This window comes from Camelus ferus, chromosome 16 (assembly GCF_009834535.1).
Source record: "Camelus ferus isolate YT-003-E chromosome 16, BCGSAC_Cfer_1.0, whole genome shotgun sequence".
NCBI lineage: Eukaryota > Metazoa > Chordata > Mammalia > Artiodactyla > Camelidae > Camelus > Camelus ferus.
In genome coordinates, this window is record NC_045711.1 from 30056187 (window position 1) to 30077709 (window position 21523).

Sequence of the window (21523 nt, forward strand, 5' to 3'; positions counted from 1 at the left end):
TGTCATGCTGGGCCGTGTCGCGGCCCGCGACAGCGTGCAGCTGTTTCACATTTCCTGTCCTCTGCTCTCGGAGGCTTCACAGAGCGGGCCAGGCTGGCTGCAGGAAGTCAGGCCCCCAGAGATGCACGCAGGGCCACAGCACCCTGCCTTGGCCACACGGCAGGTCGTCCAGCTTCCTGAGGGCAGGAAAGGGGACAGAAACGGAGCAGCCCCTGAAGCAGAATCTAGATAGGCCAGGAAACGACGTACAGTTTATGTGTCAACAGTCTGGTGGAGAGACAGGGAACCTGGCAGATGAGTGGGAGTGTCTGGGAAGGAAAGAGGAAGGATGGAGATGAAATGCACCTTCCCTTTGCCCCGCCCGCAACATCCATTTTGCTTTTCACCAACAGAAAACAGTCTGCACGATTGCTGCCCATGAGGGGACACTGGCTGCCATCGCCTTTAACGCCTCAGGCTCCAAACTGGCGAGCGCATCTGAGAAAGTGAGTGTTCCCAGGGCCTCGGGCTCTCCTCCAGCTGGGGCGGTGCTGGTTGGCTCCCGGTGCTGAGAGCTGAGGGAAGGAGGCCAGGGACGCGAGGACTGACAAGTCTCAGGCCGCTCAGGATTCATTCAGAGGGAGGCCTTCAGGCCCCTGCGGGTTGGGGTGCATTTATCAACCCAACAGACCAGAGGCCTCGGCCCTGCAGGAAACGAGATACTTTGCACAGAGCCTTGCGGTCTCATTAAGCAGTGTAGGTGCATGTCATCGCAGATACAGAGAGATACTGCATCTCATAAGCCCGTTAGAAACAGTGTGTCTGGCTGTTTAGCAGGTGAGATTAATCTCTTCTGAGTAGAATAATCAGGGAAGGTGATCAAGTTGAATTTCAGATTCCATGGAAAACAGGTGTATCTGTGACAGGCAGAGACTGACTGTTCTGGGAAGGCAGAGTGGATGGAACAGACACGCCCAGAGCCTCAGGCTAGGGTGGGGAGGGACCAGGAAACGGGAGTGTCCAATTCCCGCTCCCAGGATGGTTTACATGGCACATACACAAACCAGAGAGCCTCACTGCTCCACCTTCTGGGCTTCCCCTCCAGAGACAGATGTTCAAAACCAACAAGACGTGCTCCTCTCTAAAGGCTCGTGTCTGTGTGAAGCCATTCGTGGTATGAATTGCCCACCTGCTTTCTCTTCCAGGGCACTGTCATCCGGGTGTTCTCAGTACCTGATGGGCAAAAGCTCTATGAGTTTCGGAGAGGAATGAAAAGGTCTGTGTTCACTGTGAGACCCATTTTAAAGTCCCCACAGAGGTCCTGCCATGGGTGGCTGGCAGCCATCTGGGGAGAGGATGGGGGTGCCATGCGCTCGGCTTCTGCCTGGAAGGATGAATACCTGTACTTTCTCCGGTCACTGCCTTAAACGCCCTGCCAAGTGCTTAGTACCCCTGAGAGCGGAGAGGGGTTACCCTTGCTAACATGGGCCTTCAGCCTGGAGAGCCCTTTTTTTGACATGTGCATGGGTGGCCGGCAAAGGAGGAATGAGATGAGCGAGGAGTCACAGCCCAAAAGTAACTTCCAATTCCCTTCCGTGGAATAAAAACGTGCCGTGGTCGGGGATGCTATGGGCTGCCAAGCTTGCAGCTGGGTCGGTGCACAGAGCACATGCAGAACCTCCAGCATGACAGGAAGGAGGCTTGTTTCTTCTCACCTGAAGCCATGACCCACTGGGAATCTTTCCGACATTAATTTCAAAATAGGAATGACACAGTGCTAAAGGGGTCTTAGACCACAGGCAGACCTCGGGGCCACTGTGGGCTTGGTTCCGGACCACCGCAATAAAGCGAGTCACACGCATTTTTTGGTTCCCCAATGCCTGTAAAAGTTATGTTTATACTGTACTGTAGTCTTATTAAGTCTGCAATAGCATTATGTCTAAGGAAAACTGTACATACCTTAATTTTAAAATGCTCTATGGAGGGAGGGTATAGCCCAGTGGTAGAGCACATGCTTAGCATGCACAAGGTCATGGGTTCAATCCCCTGTACCTCCATTAAAATAAATAAATAAGTAAAACCTAATTACCCACCCCCCCAGAAAATAAATAAAAATGCTCTATTGCTAAAAAAATGCTAACCACCATCTGAGCCTCCAGCGAGGTATGATCTTTTTGCAACAGTAACATCAAAGATCACTGATCACAGATCACCGTGACAAATATAACAGTAATGAAAAGGCTTGAAATATGGTGAGAATTACCAAAACATGTACAGAGACATGAAGTGAGCAAATACTCTTGGAAAAACGACGCCGATGGATTTGCTCAAGGCAGGGTTGCCACAGACATTCAACATGTTAAAAAACAACCAAAAAAAGACCCCAAAACGCAGTATCTGCAAAGCGTAATGAAGTGCGGTGGAATAGAAGGAGGTCTGCCTGTGCCCAGGCTCTTCAGGACACGTCCGTGTTCTTTCTGAAGCTGATTTTTGAACTCTAAGGCCGCCCCCCTCACCTCCCGGGCTCACCCGTCCACTCGTTGCTGTGTTTCTAGGTATGTGACGATCAGCTCTCTGGTCTTCAGTATGGACTCTCAGTTCCTCTGTGCCTCAAGCAACACGGAGACTGTGCACATCTTCAAGCTGGAGCATCTCAACAACAGGTAGGCGAGGCTCCTTAGCCTAGAGGAGGCAGGTCCTGGTTATCCTGCCGGCGTCCACGGTTTCTTCCCTTTCTCAATGCTGTGAACTTGTTACGTCTTCACCAAAGGGGTGAGTGTGGCTTAGCAAAGACTCAGTGGTGCAACGCCTGGCAGCACAAAACCTGGGGCCCCCCATCCTGAGTTTGTGCCCTGGCTCTGTCCCTTATGAGCCACAAGGCTCAGGCAGGTTATTTTGTGTGAGGGGGGGGAAGACATATCATTTCTTTTTTTTTATTAAAGTATAGTTGATTTACAATGTTTCAGGTGTACAGCAAAGTGATTCAGTTATATGTATATACACATATACATATTCTTTTTCAGATTCTTTTCCATTATAGGTTATTATAAGACACTGAATATAGTTCCCTGTGCTGTACAGTAGGTCCTTGTTGTTTATCTATTTTATATGTGGTAATGTGTATCTGTTAATCCCTAATTTATCCTAATTTATTTATTTATTTATCCTAATTTATCCCACCTGCCCCTTTCCCCTTTGGTAACCATAAGTTTATTTTCTATGTCTGTGAGTCTGTTTCTGTTTTGTTAATAAGATCGTTTGTATTGTTCTTTCAGTTCCACATGTAAGTGTTATCATATGATATTTGTCTTTCTCTTCACTTAGTATAATAATCTCTAGGTCCATCCATGTTGCTGCAAATGGGATTATTTCATTCTTTTTTATGGCTGAGTCATATTCCATTGAGTGTGTGTGTGTGTGTGTGTGTGTGTGTGTGTGTGTGTGTGTGTGTATCTTTATCCAGCCATCTATTGATGGACATTTAAGTTGCTCCCATGTCTTGGCTATTGTAAGTAGTTCTGCTATGAACATGGAGAAGGTACATGTATATTTTCGAGTTAAGTTTTCGTCTCTTCAGGATATGTGCTTAGGCAGGTAATTTAATCTTTCTGTACTTCCATTTCTTCATCTGCAAAGCATAAAAAAGTCATAATCATAATCATAATGATACATGCATCTTAGGCTTGCTGTGAGTTCCTTGACCGGGAGCATGCCGTGTAGGACAGAGGTGTTAGCCAGTCTGGCCGTAAATACAGTAGTGTACAGGCAGGCCTCGTGTTGTGGCTCTGTGCTTTATTGTGCTTTGCAGATACCGCATTTTTGAAAAATTGAAGGTTTGTGGCAACCCCGTGTCGAGCAAGTCTATCGGTGCCGTTTTTTCCAAGAACATTTGCTCACTTTGTGTCTGCGTCACATTTTGGTAATTCTCACAATATTTCAAACTTGTTCATTATTGTTATGCTCATTACGGTGATCTGTGGTCAGTGATCTTTGATGTTACTAGTGCAAAAAGCTTACGCCTCGCTGAAGGCTCAGATGATGGTTAGCAGTTTTTAGCAACAGAGCACTTTTTAAATGAAGGTACATACATTGTTTTCTTAGACATAACGCTATTGCACTCTGAATAGACTACAGCATACTGTAAACATCACTTTTCTATGCACTGGGAAAATAAAATGTGCGTGTAACTTGCTTTATTGCGCTGATCTGGAACTGAACCCCACAGTAGTTCCAAGGTCTGCCTGGATTGATCATTGCCATTCCCCAAGCCCTGAGTGCTCGGCAGACACAGTCACAATGTGTCACTTTCTCGTGCACAGCACAATGTCCCAGTCATGCCTGTACATATGTATATTCATTTTAATATTCTTTTTCATTAAAGGTTATTACAAGATATTGAATATAATTCCTTGTGCTATACAGAAGAAATTTGTTTTATCTATTTTTATTTATAGTGGTTAACATTTGCAAATCTCAAACTCCCGAATTTATCCCTTCCCCCCCTTACCCTGGGAACCATAAGATTGTTTACTCTGTGACTCTGTTTCTATTTTGTGAGTTCATTAGTGACCTCTTTTTTTTTTTGTTTTTTTAACAGTCCACATATGAGTGATGTCATATAGTATTTTTCTTTCTCTTCCTGGCTTACTTCACTTAAAATGGTGATCTCCAGGTCCATCCATGTTGCTGTAAATGGCATTATTTTATTCTTTTTTTTTATCACTGAGTAGTATTCCGTTGTACAAATATACCACAATTTCTTTATCCAGTCATCTGTCTATGGACATTTAGATTGCTTCCATGTCTTGGCTATTGTAAATAGTGCTGCTGTGAACTTTGGGTGCATATATCTTTTTGAATTAGAGTTCCCTCTGGATTTGTGCCCAGGAGTGGGATTGCTGGATGATATGGTAAGTCTGTTTCTAGTTTTTTGAGGAATCGCCGTACTGTTTTCCATAGTGGCTGCACCAAACTACATTCCCACCAGCGGTGTAGGAAGGTTCCCTTTTCCCCACACCCTCTCCATCATTATCGTTTGTGGACTTTTTAATGAGGGCCATTCTGACTGGTGTGGTGATACCTCATTGTCGTTTTGATTTGCATTTCTCTGATAATTAGCAATATTGAGCATTTTTTCATGTGCCTATTGGCCATTTGTATGTCTTCATTAGAGAATTGCTTGTTTAGGTCCTCTGCCTATTTTTGGATTGGGTTGTTTGTTTTTTTTGTTATTAAGTTGTATGAGCTGTTTATATATTCTGGAGATTAAACCTCTTGTCAGTTGCATCATTTGCAAATGTCTTCTCCCTTTCCGTAGGTTGTTGTTTTGTTTTGCTTATGGCTTCCTTTGCTGTGCTGTGACCTTTAATTAGGCCCCATTTGTTTATTTTTGCTTTTATTTCTTTTGCCTGGGTAGACTTCCCTGGGAGAACATTACAAAGATTAATGTCAGAGAATGTTTTGCCTATGTTTTCTTCTAGGAGGTTTATAATAGCTTCTTATGTTTAAGTCTTTAAGCTATTTTGAGTTTATTTTTGTGTATGGTGTGCAGGAGTGTTCTAACTTCATTGATTTACACGCAGCTGTCCGGTTTCCCCAACACCACCTGCTGAAGAGACTGTCTTTTCTCCACTGTATATTCTTGCCTCCTTTTGTTGAAGATTAATTGACTGTAGGTCTGTGGGTTTATTTCTGGGCTCTCTATTCTTTTCCATTGATCCATATGTCTGTTTTTGTACCAATACCATGCTATTTTGATGACTGTAGCTCTGTAGGATTGTCTGAAGTCTGGGAGGGTTATTCCTCCAGCTTCGTTCTTTTTCTTCAGTATTGCTTTGGCAGTGGTCTCCACCTGAGTCTATTATTGGTGCTTAAAATAGGAGATCACCACATGGACTCATCTCCCCTCCAGGCTCTCCTGTTTCTGTCGGTCTCAGACCACCAGGAATAAGCCTTGGAGTCGCTCTGGACTCTCCCTCAGCCGGTCGGTGAAGTGTTAACACATCCCGCATGAGACGGCTCGTATTTGCCACCTTGGTGCCATTTCTCCGGCCACTGCCCTGAACCAAGCATTTCACAGCTCTTGGCTGGTCCACTTTGTTACTCTCCTCTTTGGTCTCACTCCTTCTAGCCTCTTCTTACAATCCATCCTATGTCTCTTGCTGGACTCATCTGCTGAACACACCCCTTTAAGCATGACCCTCCCTCCTCTGACACCTTTATTCCCCCTTTGCCCTTGGGAATAAAGTCCCGGCTCCTCCTGCCTAGCATTCGAGGCTTTTCTTGGCGCACCTGGTCTGCCGCTGCAGACTTCCCGCCTCTCCCACCTCCACCGGACCAGCACTGCTCATCTGCATCCACGTCTGACATGTGCTCCGCCTGCGCCCGCTCCATGGCTCTGAGTCAGGCACTGTGGTCCTGGAGCTCTGCCTGTGCTCTGCCTGCGCCCGCTCCATGGCTCTGAGTCAGGCGCTGTGGTCCTGGAGCTCTGCCTGTGCTCTGCCTGCCGACCCTGCATGAGGTGTCCTGCTTGCTCTTTCTGTATATCTGTGCTGTGCCTCCACCTTGAATGCAGGACCTGGATGTGGTACCTCTTTGTAAGTCCCAGCCCTCAGCCCAGAGCTCTGGCACACAGCACAGGTGTGTCTGGGATGTTCAGGATCCGAGCGTGATGGTAGAAGCCTGGGAAGCGCCCATCATTTTCAGATGAGAAAATTGAGGCCCAGAGAGTTTTGTCCAAAGACCATCCAGCCGGTTGGTGCCCATGAGAAATCAACCCCAGAGCTTATGAGCTGCAATGTGCCCCCGCAGCCCCCGCCACCAGGATCTAGTCCCACAGAGGAGCAACCTCTGAGCTGGTGTGCCGCTCAGCAGCACATGTGGCCCCCCTGGTCCTCAAAGTGCTGACCACTGCGGAGAGCTCGGAGGCAGGCGTGCGCCCCGCCCAGCCTCACGTCTCACAGTGGAGCAGTTGTCCCCTTTGCCTGGTGGAGCCCCTGGGCTGGCGCGTGATGACTGCAGGGGGCGCACCTGGTCCCTCTGAATTATTCCCCTCCCCCACCACCCCGTGGTGAATCCCCGGGAACCTGGGTGGCTCGAGGGCTGTAATCAAACACCATCCAAAGCGTCTTGCCTGGAGGCTTGCTTCCCACGCAGTCTGGCTGGGGAGGCCTTAACACTGGGATCGGCCTGTTCTTCCGTGAGCCCAGGACAGGCCTGGGCTTCTTTTACAGAGTCCAGGGGCAGATTCCATCTCGCTCTCTCCCCGAGCCCCCTTTTAGAAATCTAGAAATCAGACTAATCATCGGATACGACCTTTTTTTAACGTGGGAAAGCGGTAGCACTGCGAACCTCTTAATGGCTTTGCAGTGGCTTGCTGCCCTGCGGTCCGGCCGGGCCGGCTCGTCCTGAATTGTCCTAGGTGGGCAGAACATTACGCGAAGGCACAGTTCCTTCCCGCCGCTGCGGGCCCAGCAGGTTCAGGTGCGCAGAGTGTTGGACGGATGCCGGGGACCGCGGCCCCGTCTCACCCTCGCGTGTGACCTCACTCCCCCCAGTCGACCAGAAGAGCCTTCGACCTGGAGTGGCTACGTGGGAAAGGTGTTCATGGCTGCCTCCAACTACCTCCCCGCCCAGGTGTCCGACATGATGAACCAGGACAGGGCCTTTGCCACCGGGCGTCTGAGCTTCTCCGGGCAGAGGAACATCTGCACCCTCTCCACGTACGTATGGCGCCACCCACTCCCGACAAGCAGGAACCATTATGCGTCTCTTCCCAATGCACAAAATTCCCCAAACACGTGCAGATTTAAAGGGAGGGTGAGCAAAGGCAAACCCTCGGGTCACCCGTCCGCTGCTTTTCCCGTCTCGGGGTGGCGGGGGGTGGGGGGTGCTGGCACAGGAATTTTCACCCTCTGGTCACAGTGACACTGTCTTGAAAACAGTTCCCATTCTTAGGGAATCATGTAAAAAGGCTCTCGTCCAGACGCCTAGGTTCAGATACCTATGGGGTCGACAGATATTTTACTGAAGCAGTTTAAAAGCGCTTATTAAAGTTGAATGTTGTAAAAATTTCATAAACCTGGCCAGCAAGCACGGGAGCCAGTTTCACTCCTGTTTTCCTTTCCGTGGCTGTGAGAGGCAGAAACCACGTCCCGCTCAGGTGAGCGGATGTGTTTGCCAGCAGGGGTATTTCACGGAGCAGCAGTGCGTTCGCACCGCATTTCGTGTCATCCACACAATTGTTTTTAAAAACAAGAAATAATCCTCAAGGTCGATCACTAGGACACAACGCAAAGACTTGAGCAGAAACCCATGCTCTGGGGTCGGCGAGCTGCAGGTCTGTTGACGGCGGGACGAGAAGTTGGTGACCCCCCTCCCGGAGGAGTGAGGCTTTGTCACTCGAAGCCGGTCCATTGCCCACGTTCGTTGTGATCACAGCACACGTTTCTCTTGGCTCTTAGGATCCAGAAATTGCCGAGGCTCTTGGTCGCATCGTCCGACGGACACCTTTACATCTACAACCTGGACCCTCAGGACGGAGGAGAGTGTGTCTTAATCAAGACCCACAGGTGAAGAGACTAGTTTTCAAAAAGCCAGCCTTTCAGAGAGCTGACCGCGTCGCGTTGCCCCTTAGCTGAGGACACCCACAAGCCCAGCGCCCTTGCTTTTCCCTCTCGGCCATGGGCACTGCCCTGGGCCGCGCTCAGGTCCGGCCCCCTGCCCACCACCACGCTGCGTGCTGCGCAGGAGCCGGGCCGAATGACGTGCAGAACGCAAGGCCCCTCCTCGGACAGTTCCTCCGACACAGCGGGCGCTCAGAAACATTTCGCTGACTGAACCCAAAAGCCCTCTTGACCTGTGACCAAAGGCAGGGCGACCTCCTGCTGCAGACAGAACCCTGCCAGCTGCCACTGCCCCCGCGCCCGGGGTGGGGGGCTCCCCTCCAGCACCCACCTTGGTGCCCTTGCCTGGGTGGGCCGGGAGGAGGGAAGGACTGAGCTTCGTCTGTTAGACGTAAGTGAAGCGAAGCTGTGTGATCGGCCCTGGCCGTTTGAGGCCACTTTGCTTAACACCCACCCGGCAGGGTGCTGACAGGTCCGTGCCTTGAACTCTAGCAGCCAAGCGCGTGTTTCCTGCTGCTTTTCCTTTTGGAAGTGTCCCGGGCGTGTGGTGATCTCTTTCCCTCTTCCATTCCCCTCTTCTGCAATTAGCTTGCTTGGCTCAGGAACCAGCGAAGAGAACAAAGAAAATGACCTCAGGCCTTCATTACCTCAGTCTTACGCTGCAACCGTAGCCCGACCGAGCGCAGCTGCGGTCTCCACGGTGCCGGGTGAGTGGGGCCCAGGGGCCGGCCGTGCACAGGGCGGCGGGGGGCGCGGGGACTGAGACGTGTGGAGCAGCGACCCTCCCCCCTCACTGCTGCCTGTGGATTTCCTCCCAGGTGAAGCCTTTGAACTCAGGTCCCTAAACCTGGCAGGCGTAGCCCCAAAACGGTTGTGTCCCTGACAAGCAGCGTTAAACCTTTGCCTCTTGGAGGATTTTGCAACCAGGTGGAAAGTTTGAAGTGCCTGGGATGGAAGGGTGGGCGAGACCGGCAGTCCGGGGGCTTAGGGACCGTAAACGGTGAGGATTTTGGCTTGTTGGAAGCGTGGTCTCTCCAGCTGGAAAGCGAAGGCAGCCTCCACAGTTCCCCTGGATTCTTACTTTGCTGAGGTCCAGCCCCGGATCAGGGTCTGTCCCCAAAGACAGACCCTGTGGCTCCTCTCATGTCTCATTCTTGTTTTCTAGGTTACTCCGAGGACGGCGGGGCGCTCCGAGGAGAGGTTATTCCTGAACACGAGTTTGCGACGGGACCAGTGTGTCTTGATGATGAGAATGAGTTCCCCCCTGTGAGCATTCGGGATCCCTAAGAGCGGCTCAGTCTGTATGCTTGGCCGGAAACCTTCCCCTCGGGTGCGAGGTGGCGTCACTCCCGGTTAGCTAGTCTGTAAACGTCTAATCCTCTAATATCGGGAAAGCCGCGGGCGTGCACTGTGCCGCGCGCTTCAGACCAGGCAGACTAGCCAAGCCGACAGCACTAGGACAGCCGAGCACTAGCGCAGGGCGGCTGGGCGGCCTCCCTGCACTCAGAGGCCTAGAATCCTTGACCTTGCTTCTTTACCTTTGTCTTTGCTGCTCACAAGGTAGGAACCTGCCTGTGTGAGCGCTTACTTTTCTGAGGTTCCTAGGATGCTCCCGCAGAATGTTGTCGCCCTTGTGCCAAAGCTGGTGGTCTAACAGGGCTGGGCGCTCAGCCCCCTCCAGCTCCGACAAGACACACACTAGTTAACGGCCAGGCAGAGTGCAGAAGCGGTGGCGAGAGCTCCCCCAGCCCCGGCGCCTCTCGCTGGGCTTCCGGCGTCCTGCTTCAGCCCTTCTGCCGCGGGGGCCCGGGGGCTGGCTGGACGCTGGGAAGACAAGCTTGTCCCCCTGGGTGGCTGCCAACCCTGTTTAGCTTCTGATTCTTTAAGGTTCCATTCAGAGCAGCATATAGACCCCTCTTGTGAGCTGCAGTTAGAGAACAGCCCAGACAGTCAATGGGAAAGTGTTTAGAGGTGGAAGCGGTACTTTGGCCAAGACTTGGGAGAGTCAACTGAGTGTCCCTCCTGGAGGCAGAGAGAAGTAGCCACTGGGCACAGACCCTGGTGTGCAGCGTCTTCGCCTGATCATTATTTCCTGTCAGTTGGATTCCATTTACAAAAGGATGGAGTGTGGGTCTGGCTTCCTTCTTGCGTAGATCCTTGGGACAATTTAGCAAGCACAGTCAGCTTAAAAAAAAAAAGAAGAAGAGCAAGCTGCCACAGGGCCCTTTGTGCAGGTCTGGAGGGCTGTGTTCGCGATCTCAACTTGAGATTGTCATTTCTGGCTCTTAATGGGCAGGTTGCCAAATACAGTGCCAACCAGTGAAATGTATATTTTAAGGGTGGAAAGCAGTCGTTCTTAAAAACACTAATAATGTATTTTAAAACATCTGTTGGCTTGATGCCTTCTGATAAACCAGTTGTTTTGCCATTGGGTTCTCTTGCCCCAACTGGCTCTAGAGGGAGTTTTTCTGTTTCTCCGAAGTTGGTGGTTAATTACTTGAAGTTGCGTCTTCCGGGAACCAGAGCAGGTCCGGTGCAGTGGGGATGGACGAGACGGTCCTGCCCGTGGTGAGGTTCCATTTCAGCAATTTTGGTAAAAGTCTGTGGCTGCTTATAAAAGATCGTCAGATTCTTAGATTCTAAACTGTAATCAGAGTAGACCTCGCAGCTTCTCACGTTTACAGAATCAGGATACTTCGGATGTTGGCCTTCAGGAAGTGACCCCTTGCCAAAGAAAACCTGTATCAAATAATAGGTACACCCTGCAGATCATTTGGAGTGGGGAAAAAAAATTAGGGATGCTTAGAAACTAGCACTAAAATGTGTCGAGAGGCCCGTGTGCCTACACGCCGCCCGGAAGCCGGGTACGAGCTATCTGTCCTCTCTCCCTCTTAAGGACCAAATGAGTGAAAGTTGGCTTCAGTCGCATTGGGGATTTTTATTTATACACAAGGAAGGCTTCCTGTCAGTGAGAGTGCTGATCACTGAACGAGGTTCCCCAGAACGGTCATTGGGCCCCAGCAATTTCGGAGCAGGCCCTGTGTGCAGAGCTGGTGGCGGGCGTCTCAGAGGCCATCAAACCCCGGCCCTGCCCTCAAGCCTGCAGGTGGACGGTGAGGAGAGGGCCATGCTCCTGCAAGACAGCGACGTGGTGGCAGGGGGCTTCTCCCTCTCGCCACACGAGGGTCAGAGGCTGGAGTGTTGCTGGGATGTTCTTGCAACATCCTCAGTCACGCCCTCAGTGGCAACAGTAGTCAACTGGAGATGCTAGATGCCTTCCCCCCTCTGCCTCTGTTCTGAATCATCAGGCCTATTACCAGTACCTGTCCGAATCCGCATCTCTACCCATGTTCCTTAAAAATTTCCGGGATCACGCGTGGCTCTTGGGGCTCTCAGCTGCGTTAACATCCCTTCTCACAGACTCCAGCGTAGTTTTGCCCGGGGAGTCTCACAAAGGGCTCTCGGTGGTCGTCTTCAAACGTACTGACCCTTCCGTGGGTATGGTCACTCTTACTTTCTTGGGATTTACTTTGCTGCAATAACAAGGCGAGAAGAGAGACCTGATCCTCCCCAGTCCCTTAGAAAGGTGCTGTATTCAGGAGGGGAGCCGCTTTCATTTCAGTAACAAGCTAACCTCGACAAGTCTGCATATTTTCTGATACTAGTCTTCCTCTCGGGAGCAAGAGTAAGGGAATTGGGGCCAAGGGTACTTGCTGACTTTCTCATGGTGATGAAGCAGTCTGTGTTTACAAGTAAGATGAGCCTTGTAGAAATAACACACACACACACACACACACACACACACACGCACGCATCCAAACACACATATCCAAACACACACCCATCTGTTTTACAAGTAGCATTTTCTGACTGTGCCACCCCCGTCTCCACCTAGATAAGACGGGTGAACTTTCTGTGACCACACATGAGGGTCAGTCTGTGGATGTTCAGGAAGGCTCTGCGGGGCCCAGCCGACCCCGTGCGGGCCCAGATCTGTTGACAATGCAGCCTGCCTGACAGCCTCTTCCCGGAAAGAGTAAGGCCGTTCTGTTTTGATTTCGGTAGATAATCTTGTGCCGCGGAAGTCAGAAGGGCAAAACGAAGCAGTCCTGATGGGAAGCGCACCTCAGAAATCAGGACCTCCCCTGTCAGGGGGTTTTGGAGGAAGCAAGGAAGGTGGAAGAAAGGAGTGCGAGTGTGTGAGCAGAATGGGGGGCAGGAACCCCAGGTGCCGCCTGCTTAAGCCACGGGACACAGTCCACGGCCCAGCCAGCTCTTCTCAGCCCTGGTTGCCCGTGGGTGCGGGAGACACGGTGCACACACGTCCTGCCACAGAAAGCACGTTACAGCCGTAGTGCCCACGCGAACTAACCATATTGGTCCATAACCCGAATTTTATATTTAAAAAGGGCATCCTTTTAAAATGTATGCTGTGTAAACGTGTACTTACAGGAAAACCTCTTCGAATTGTACTTCTTGTATATTACATGCCTAGAGAGAGAGAGAGACTATTTTAGCCAGGCAAAGTATTTCTGCAGTGATTGGAATAAATCATTTATTACCTTTGAGTCCCATTTAGGACACTAATAATAAAATCATGGCAATGCACTTTTGAGGCTTTAAAAATTTATTTCTTGGTGGCATTAGGAAGCAGGAAGAACTCGTAGAATCTTTAAAATACAGCCAGTTGACCTGTAAAAGGGGGCGGGGGGGGGGTCGGGTAGGGACTTGGTCTAATGTGGGCACTTCTGCTCTGAGACCTGGAAACGGATCTAAGTTTGTCAGGTCTGTGTCTATGCTGCTCATGGCATTCCGGGGGGAGCTTCCTAGACAGGGAGAGTCTCAGGCCCCCCCCAGGCCCACTTTCACAAGCCCCCAGGTGATCTGTATGCACACAGAGACCAAGAGGCACCGCCCTAGACACCAGCTGGGATGAACCTGTTAACATGACTAGTGAAACTGGGTGCGTTGAAAAACTGGCAGTGTATCGAGCGCCTGCTCTGTGTCGTCTAATACACCCAGCATTTTTCATGTATTGCCCGTTTAATCCTCAAAATCAGCTTGCAAGTTAGGTTAAATAATCACCCACGTTCAAAAGCTGGACCAGAACCCGGTCTGGCTCCCTCCACAGCCCGGTGCTTTCTCTTCCAGCTCGGCGCAGAGTTCTCCCTCTCGAGCTGGCACGCAGGAGGGGCAGCAGGGGGCCACAGAGTGGTGGCTTCAGAGCAAAATTCCAAGACTGACTCTGAAAGCACACAGAGCTGCTGTGAGGAGGGTCCGACTGCAGCTGGGATGTGAACGTGCCCCGTTTCTGGTCCCCCAACGTTCGTGTCACACGGTCTGGCAGCGGCAGGCAGCTCGGCGGGGGTTACAGCAGGGAGTTACCGAGGGATCCTGAGTGTAATCCGCTCTGGAGATGTTGTCATCGGCAATGTCTCGAAGGACACCCGCCAGAGCCTCTCTGACCTTGGGCAGTGCCCTCCGGTACTCGGCGCTCCCTCTTTCTAGAGGCAGGGCTTCCGCTGCATCGTCTTCCAGGTTAAAGATAAGGGGGGGCTCATGGTGCCGCTCGGGTCCGACGCTCCCATCGCAGGCTTTGGCTCCACCTAGAGAGAGGGTGACAACGGACACCCCGTCAAACCCAGCATTCGCCTTACATCATAAAGAGAACTGTGATGGATTCTAAATGAATCCAAACATCCCAGGACTCGAATACTCAAAATCATCGCTCTCCCGGTCCAAGCAATCGTCTCAAGAACCTGCGTACTCATTCTGGGAATATTCAGTTGTCCAAAGTGATTTAGAACTTCTCCTTGGACTTGGCTTCAGAGTCAGTAGGACACTGACTCAAAATACCTTTCACCTCTACCCTTTGAGAGTAAATCTGATTTTTTTTTTAATGGATTTCTTGAATACAGAGGTTACTCACCACGGCGAATCAGGCAGGGAGGCGAGGTGAGTAACTTCACCTTGGGCTGCAATTCAGATTCTTGTATGAATTAGAATCTGGCTGTTAAGGTGGTCCCCAAAGAGAGGTGATGAAATGTCTGGAGTGATGGCAGCATCCTTGGGTGTTAATGACTCAGATGACCCCCCCTCCCCCCGTTTGCATGCAAAAAGGTCTTTAGGTTCCTGACAGAAATGAATATAATATAATTGAATAAACAAAAGGAACTGAGGCAAAGGCTAGCTCTTGGAAATACAGGCAATCCTAAACACCCTCTTTTTGTCTCTGAGCTTCTTAGCAACCAAACATGAATAAGGTAGACATTTACCAACTGCTCTGGGGGGAAGAGGGGCCTTTTTCTGGCTCTGAGGTGTGGGAGAATTTTTTTCCCACTGGCTCCTCCTAGGGGGGACCCTGTCTGATGGCACGCACCACAGCATCCTTAGGAAAAACACAGCTGTGTGATCAGGGCAGTCCAGCTGATGACCTTGTATCACACCTTCCCTTCAAGCTGACAGCACAGAGCCCACGTGCAAGTCAGTGAAAGCAAAGCTCCATGTAGGGGCCAGCGTCCTGCCACCCGAGGACGCAGCCTCCCTTCTGGGCCAGTCTGGACGGAAGAAACCTTGAAATGCTGAAGGAGAAGACTGGGTAGATCACATGCCCTTTAGGCGGCCCCTGTTCATGCTTTTCCTCCTGCGACTGAGATTCCGTTTGCTCAGCAGAAACTAAGACCTGTTGCCTCTGCCTAGTGTTTGGAGTTGAAGCTGGCTCTCTGCCAATAAACAGAGGCGGCCCGAACTCTGGCAATCAATCAAGGTAAGGTTAAAGGCTTCCACTTAAGGGAAGAGTGAAGTAGCTCATATAGAACTAATCCTCCTGCAGATGACAATGTTAAGTTCCAAGCAACAGATTTAAAAAAAACAGCCGGTTGAAGGCATCCGAAAATCATCCATGCAGGCAGAAAGGAATTCAGTTCCTGAAAGGAGGAAGCCACATTGGGTTGGGTCTGTGTTTAATTTTTTTTTTCTCCTGGAGACAGACCCCCTCCCAGTCAGTGCAGCACGGAGCCCCGGGAGGAGGCTGTGGTCCCTTTGGTGTGAGGGGTCAGGGGACAGAGTTCAGGGCTGCCACAACAGATGAAAATTGTTGGCCAAATCCCAGGAGAGAGCTGGAGAGGGGAAGCCTTGAAATCTGCAAGTAAGCTCCCTTCAGAACGTCAGCTGACCCCTAACTGCATGCACTTCATATTTTTCCACTGAAGTCCCCAAAGGCTCGTGCTAGGAGCAAAGCCCATGTCCCAGAATGAAGGCATTTACCTAAGATTAAGGACAAACTCTGAAAGAGCCAGTTCTAACAAAGTACAAAACCAAGCTGTATACCAACCAAAATTCCACAAGTTTAAGGGGATTAAGTAGTAATTAACTGCTGTGAAGGAAAAAAACCAAAAGCAACACTCCTCGGATCACGAGTCAGAATCTCTCAATGCATCACACACAATGTCCAGTTTTGAAAAACTACTAAATAGGAAGCGTCTAGTTTCTGGTCCAGCCTGTGAGGGGCCTGGAAGTCATCCCTCCGACCTAACAAGTAAAAAGCAGAACAGACTGAAACACCAACGACTCCTCTTAGATCCATCAGAGGAGTGAGGTCACAGGGCAAACCTCTGGCCCCGCAAACTGGAGAGACAGGTAGGTGAGTCCAGAGTCACAACACACCAGAGCAGACACCCACAAGCTGGACTCTGGGACCCAGCGCCCTGGTAGAAAAACCCAAATTGTGCCTGACAAACTGCTGGGGGCTCAGCATGGACGAGTCCAAGCGTTCAAAACCCCATGGGGGTGGGGGTGGGGGTCATCTTTTAGATGAAAATTATAAAAAAAAAAAAAAAACAGAAAAAAGAAATGCCAGTGATCAAAAACACTGTAACAGAAATAAGAATAAGGATTCCATTGATGGACTCGTTAGTAGGGTACGTGGCTGAGGGTCTCTGAGTTTGAGGACATGTCAAAAGAAGCTTCCAAAACTGAAAAGCAAAGAGGAACAAAGTCTGGAAAAAGAAAAAAAAAAAAAACAATATCCAAGAACTGTGGGAAAACTACTAAAAGCGTAGTGGGACAACTGCGTAATGGGAATACCATTAGGAAGGAGGAGAGTGAGAGAATGTAACAGAAGAAATACATGAAACAATAATGTCTGAGATTTTCTGCAAATTAGTGTCAGACACCAAACCACAGATCGAGGAACCTCAGGGAACGCCGAGCAGGATAAATGCCTTTAAAAGACACTGTCAAGAGAATGAGAAAACAAGCCACAGACTGGAAGAAGATATTTGCAGAAGATATATCTGATGAAGGACTGTTACCCAAAATACTTAAAGAATTCTTAAATCTCAACAGTAAGAATAAGACCCAAAACCTGGACACCTCACCACAGAAGATATACAACTAGCAAATAAGCAAATGAAAGGATGCTCAACACCATATGCCATATTAGTAGTTGCAAATTAAAAAATGAGACATCACTACACACCTTTTAGAATGGTCAAAGTTAAAAAAAAAAAAAAAAAAACTCTGACAACACCAAATGCTGGTGAGGATGTGGAGCAACAGGAATGTCATTCACTGCTAATAGGAATGCAAAGTGGTACAGCCACTTTGGAAGACGGTTTGGTGGCTTCTTCCTAAACACGCTACCATATGATCTAGCAATCAAAGTTCTTGGCATTTATTCAAATGAGTTTATGACCATACAAAGACCCTCGTATGGATGTTTATAGCATAATTGTCAAAACAACTTATTCATAATTGTGAAAACGTAGAAGCAACCCAGGTGTCCTTCAGGGAATGAATAAAGTGGTACCTCCAGGCAATAGAATATTATTCAGCACTGAAAACAGATAAGCTTAAGCCATGGAAAGACACGGAGAAACCTTAAATGCTGTATTAGTCAGCACAGGCTGCTATAACAAAATGCCATAACCGAGGAGCTTAAATAATAGAAATTTATTTTCTCACAGTTCTGGAGGCTAGAAGTCTAAGAACAAGGTTTTCAAAAATTTGGTTTCTAGTGAGGGCTCTCTCCGTGGCTTGCAGACAGCTGTCTTCTCACTACACCGTCACAGGGCCTTTCCTCAGTGCATGTGCACAGAGGGAGGAAAAAAGAGAGAAGCCTGTCTCATATCCCTTCCTATATGGACACTAATCCTACTGGATCAAGGCCCCACCCCTAGGACTTCATTTGACCTTAATTACTTCCTTAGACACCCGTCTCCAAATACAGCCACACTGGAGGTTAAGGCTTTAACATATGAATTTGGGAAGGACACAAACATTTAGTATATAACATTCTTCCCCTGGCTGCCCCCCTGCAAATTCATATCCTTCTCATGTACAAAATATATTCACTCCATCCTAATATTCACCCCCCCCAAAGTCTTAACTCATCCCAGCATCAACACTGAAGTCTGAAGTCCGAAGTCTCGTCTAAACATCACCTAAAACAGATGTAGGTGTGACTAATACTCAGGTATGATTAACTCCTTTCCAGCTCTGAACCTGTAAAACCAGGCAAGTTATAAGCTTCCAAAATACAATAGTGGGGCAGGCATAGGATAGACACTCCTATTACACAAGGGAGAAATAGGAAAGAGAAAGAGAGAGTGATTACAGAGGATTCATTGAAAACTACATTGTTTCATGATTGCCATGGTACAGACTAAGTAAGAGGTGGCTGAGAGCCTCGGGCACCCTAGACATGGGGAAATACGGGGTTGGTGTTTGGAGTCAGACCTTGGATTGGAATTTGTTCTCTGTCCCATAAATCTATTAATCAAGTGGTCTTGGGTGAACCCTAATGTAAACAATAGATTTTGGGTGGCAATGATGATGTCAATCTAAGTTCATTGATTGTAACAGGTGTACCTTTCTGCTTAAAGGGAAAACTGCAGCTATAAACGCTTATGTTTTTGAACATAAGAAAAGTTTAAAATTAACTGTCTAAATGTCCTCTTTAGGAAATGAATAAGGAGAGTAAATTAAAGTAAGTAAAGAAAGAAAGAGTAGAAATAAAAGCAGACGTCATGACATAGAAAAAAAAAGGAACAGAACTCAAAGTTGGTTCATTAAAAAGATTAATTAAAAAGATAATGAGGGAACATTCTGAACAATTTTAGGTCAATAAATCTGACAACTCAGATGAAATGGACAAATTATTTTAGAAATACAACTTACCAGAGCTGATACAAGAAGAAATAAAAGATCTGAGTAGCCCTATACCTAGTAAAGAAATTAAATTTGTAACCAAGAACTTTTCCATCAAGAAAGCCCCACGCCCCAATAGTTTCACTGGTGAATTCAATGAAACATGAAAGAAATAAAGCCAATCTCACACAGCCCCTTCCCAAAAGTAGAGAAGGGAACACTTTCCAACTTACTTCACAAGGTTAGAAAAAACCCCGATAGCCAAATGCTGGAACAGACATGACAAGAAAGGAAAATATAGACAAGAATCTCAGCAAGTCAAATCCATCAATATATATTAAAAAAAAAAAAAAAAAAGAATACATCACAACTCAGTAGGACTTATCCAGGAAGATAAAGTTGACTTGACATTTGAAAACCAGTCGATGTAATTCACAGCATTACGAGGGTGTGAGTCTGTAACGCGTTTATTTTAAAAACTCATCAAATTGTGCAGTTTAGATCTGTCTCTTTCACTGTGTGTAAAGTTTCCCTTAATTGCTTTTTTTAAAAAGGAAAAACCACAAGGTAACTTAATTCTGGGCTACACACAGAGACCATGCCTTTTAAGGCTCGTCCTAATTCACAACCAAAATAAATCACATCCTCATCACAGAAGGATACATGCATCTTTTTCTAATCTAATGTAGTAGGGGTCAATTCATCTTGCTTATCCAAGAGAGCACTTTTTAGGAACTGGGATGCAGATTTTCAGGGACCAGGGTGGTGGAAGCGAGGAATCAGGACACATCCGGGCGTCATCGTGTTTCATCCTACTCACAAGTTTCACCCCATCTGTTGAGATTCCCGTCTCCCCACGCTAACTCTCCTGGGAGTCTGGTGGCTCCTCGGAAGAACAGACCTCCCCTGGGTATCATAATTCCTATCTGATTGTGATCATTTTAAACAGTCCTATTACTTCATAGCAACATTTATGATCCGACCATTGTGGTGCCAAGGGTTTTCTGGCAGGGTTATGACTTCTGAAATTAACTCAGCCTGGAGAAACCATACCTCTTCGATAGCGTAATGTAAGGGCTGTAATCTAGACACTTTCCATCTGAAAACATAACAAAAATCTGGACTGGTTTGCATTTTACGTTTCAGAGAATCAAAGATTCTTGTGGCATTTTTAATATCCCTCAAGTTATGAACTCAAAGGACTTGTTTTGTTTTCATGCCACATTCTCTTTGGGGTCACTTACTCACGCTCGGGGAAAATCGCTTTTGTTCTTTATTATATAATTCTTTGGAAAGCTCTAACACGAAATAACTGCATCAAATCGGAATCCACATCAGGTCCCAGATTTTGGTGGGGTTTTCTTTTGGGGGCGGTAGGGAGCTGGTTGTTTTTTTTGTTTGTCTTTTGAAAAGTGTTAGGGTTCCTCCTAGGTGCAAGATTGTGTGCCAAGCACATCAAGACAACAAAGACTAAATAGTGTACAGAGCTCTGAGCTTAGAGAGCTTAAAACTACTAGAAGAAATGAAACGTGTACTTAAATACCTTGCCTCGGCAGCAGAATGTGACAGAGAACGAGAGTTCTCCGTACCCTACCAGCTGGGAAGATGAGAAGGGGATCCTATGATCCAGGTGGCCTTAAAAGATGAGAGAGATTCCAAGATGGAGGCCAAGGAAGAGGTCCATTGCTCTGGGAGCTAAGATTTTAAACGTGGAGGGACCTAGGATGGGGGGAGTCTGAATTCAGTTGGAAGCAAGAAGCCGCTGGAAGATTTTTGAGAACCATCCTGACCCAGTATCACATTCGTAAGACACATGTTTAAGATGGCCCCAGGGTGAGCCAAGGAGACTTACGTTTGCTGAATAGACCTCTAACATTTACTTTCTGAAACAGTCTATTGTCAAGTAAATTACACTTTAAAATATCTCTGAGCTTCCATTTAATGTTCAGCCAAACTAACATCGAAAGCGGAACAATGGAATGAAACGTTTCTCGTGTGACAAGGGACTGCATAAATGTGCTGGACCAGCTCTGAGCTTGCTGGAAATCTAGAAGAACATCAGAAAGACCTTGTCTGCATATTTGTGGGTGCAGAGGGTCCGTGTTGGGCCCTCGGGAGCTTAGTCCTTCTGCCAGGCCCACGTCAGAGGTGCTGAGAGCCCCTGGAAGGGGGTCAGCCCCCACTCATTCCTGGAGGCCTGAGTGAGGGTCCAGGTGGAGCAGGGGCCCATCACTAACTCACCGGTGATGTAGAAGGCCTTGTAGTGCCCCAGGCGGACAGTCTGAAGGGCTCCATCCTCTCCGGCGGCCCCGCTGTTGGGGTGAAACAGCACCTGAGAAAGGACGGCAGTGCTTACAGATAAGAAAACCATGCTAGACGCTCCCCAGAAAGGATGACTTTCTTTGTCACGGTCCCTGCTCCCCATCACCCTCCTCAAACCCACCCCCTGACCCCGACCCCAAACACTGACAAACACAGGCCTGCAGTCCACACCAGCCACACCTGCGGGAAATAGCTCTTCGCCAGTAAATTAATCAGAGTGCGTGACAGCACTGGCTGGACTCCTCAGCCAGGTACTAGCTGTGTAAGCGGCAGAGTCCAGTACAAAATGAGAATGAGAGAAACCTTGTCCAAAAATTGAGAATTTCAAGAAGACCACAGCACGTGTGCTTTAAAGCAAGCACGGGGTCCTCCTAAGTGGGGTGGGGGCCCTCTGTGACTGCACAGGTCACCCGCCCAGGAAGCCGACCCTGCCTGCGCCCCACCTGGGA

The 21523-nt window shown here is 48.5% G+C and overlaps 2 protein-coding genes across 16 annotated transcripts in view; one reads left to right on the forward strand and one right to left on the reverse strand.

Moving 5' to 3' along the window:
• WIPI1 (WD repeat domain, phosphoinositide interacting 1) overlaps nucleotides 1–14049 on the forward strand; it is a 32520-nt gene extending 18471 nt beyond the window's left edge. The window contains exons 6-14 of one of the 6 annotated variants that reach the window (XR_004311670.1): nucleotides 393–485; nucleotides 1185–1255; nucleotides 2535–2642; nucleotides 5891–5962; nucleotides 7536–7700; nucleotides 8442–8549; nucleotides 9192–9310; nucleotides 9769–9955; nucleotides 12669–13211. Coding sequence is in view for 5 of the 6 variants with exons in the window: in XM_032457009.1 (XP_032312900.1) it covers nucleotides 393–485; nucleotides 1185–1255; nucleotides 2535–2642; nucleotides 5891–5962; nucleotides 7536–7700; nucleotides 8442–8549; nucleotides 9192–9310; nucleotides 9769–9869; nucleotides 13755–13901 (984 nt within the window). In the remaining variant the exon portion in view is untranslated. Of the gene's footprint in view, nucleotides 1–392; nucleotides 486–1184; nucleotides 1256–2534; nucleotides 2643–5890; nucleotides 5963–7535; nucleotides 7701–8441; nucleotides 8550–9191; nucleotides 9311–9768; nucleotides 9956–12668; nucleotides 13212–13754 lie in introns of those variants that run through there. The other 5 variants (XM_032457009.1, XM_032457013.1, XM_032457011.1 and 2 more) reach the window with 5 other exon arrangements.
• Nucleotides 13208–21523, reverse strand: part of ARSG (arylsulfatase G) — a 108208-nt gene continuing 99892 nt past the window's right edge. For 9 of the 10 annotated variants that reach the window (XM_032457000.1, XM_032457002.1, XM_032456997.1 and 6 more), the window contains 2 exons: nucleotides 20994–21084; nucleotides 13208–14209 (listed from right to left, as the gene is read on the reverse strand). In XM_032457000.1, coding sequence (XP_032312891.1) covers nucleotides 13935–14209; nucleotides 20994–21084 — 366 coding nt within the window. In that variant the 3' untranslated portion in view covers nucleotides 13208–13934. The remainder of the gene's footprint in view (nucleotides 14210–20993; nucleotides 21085–21523) is intronic. The other variant, XM_032457006.1, reaches the window with a different exon arrangement.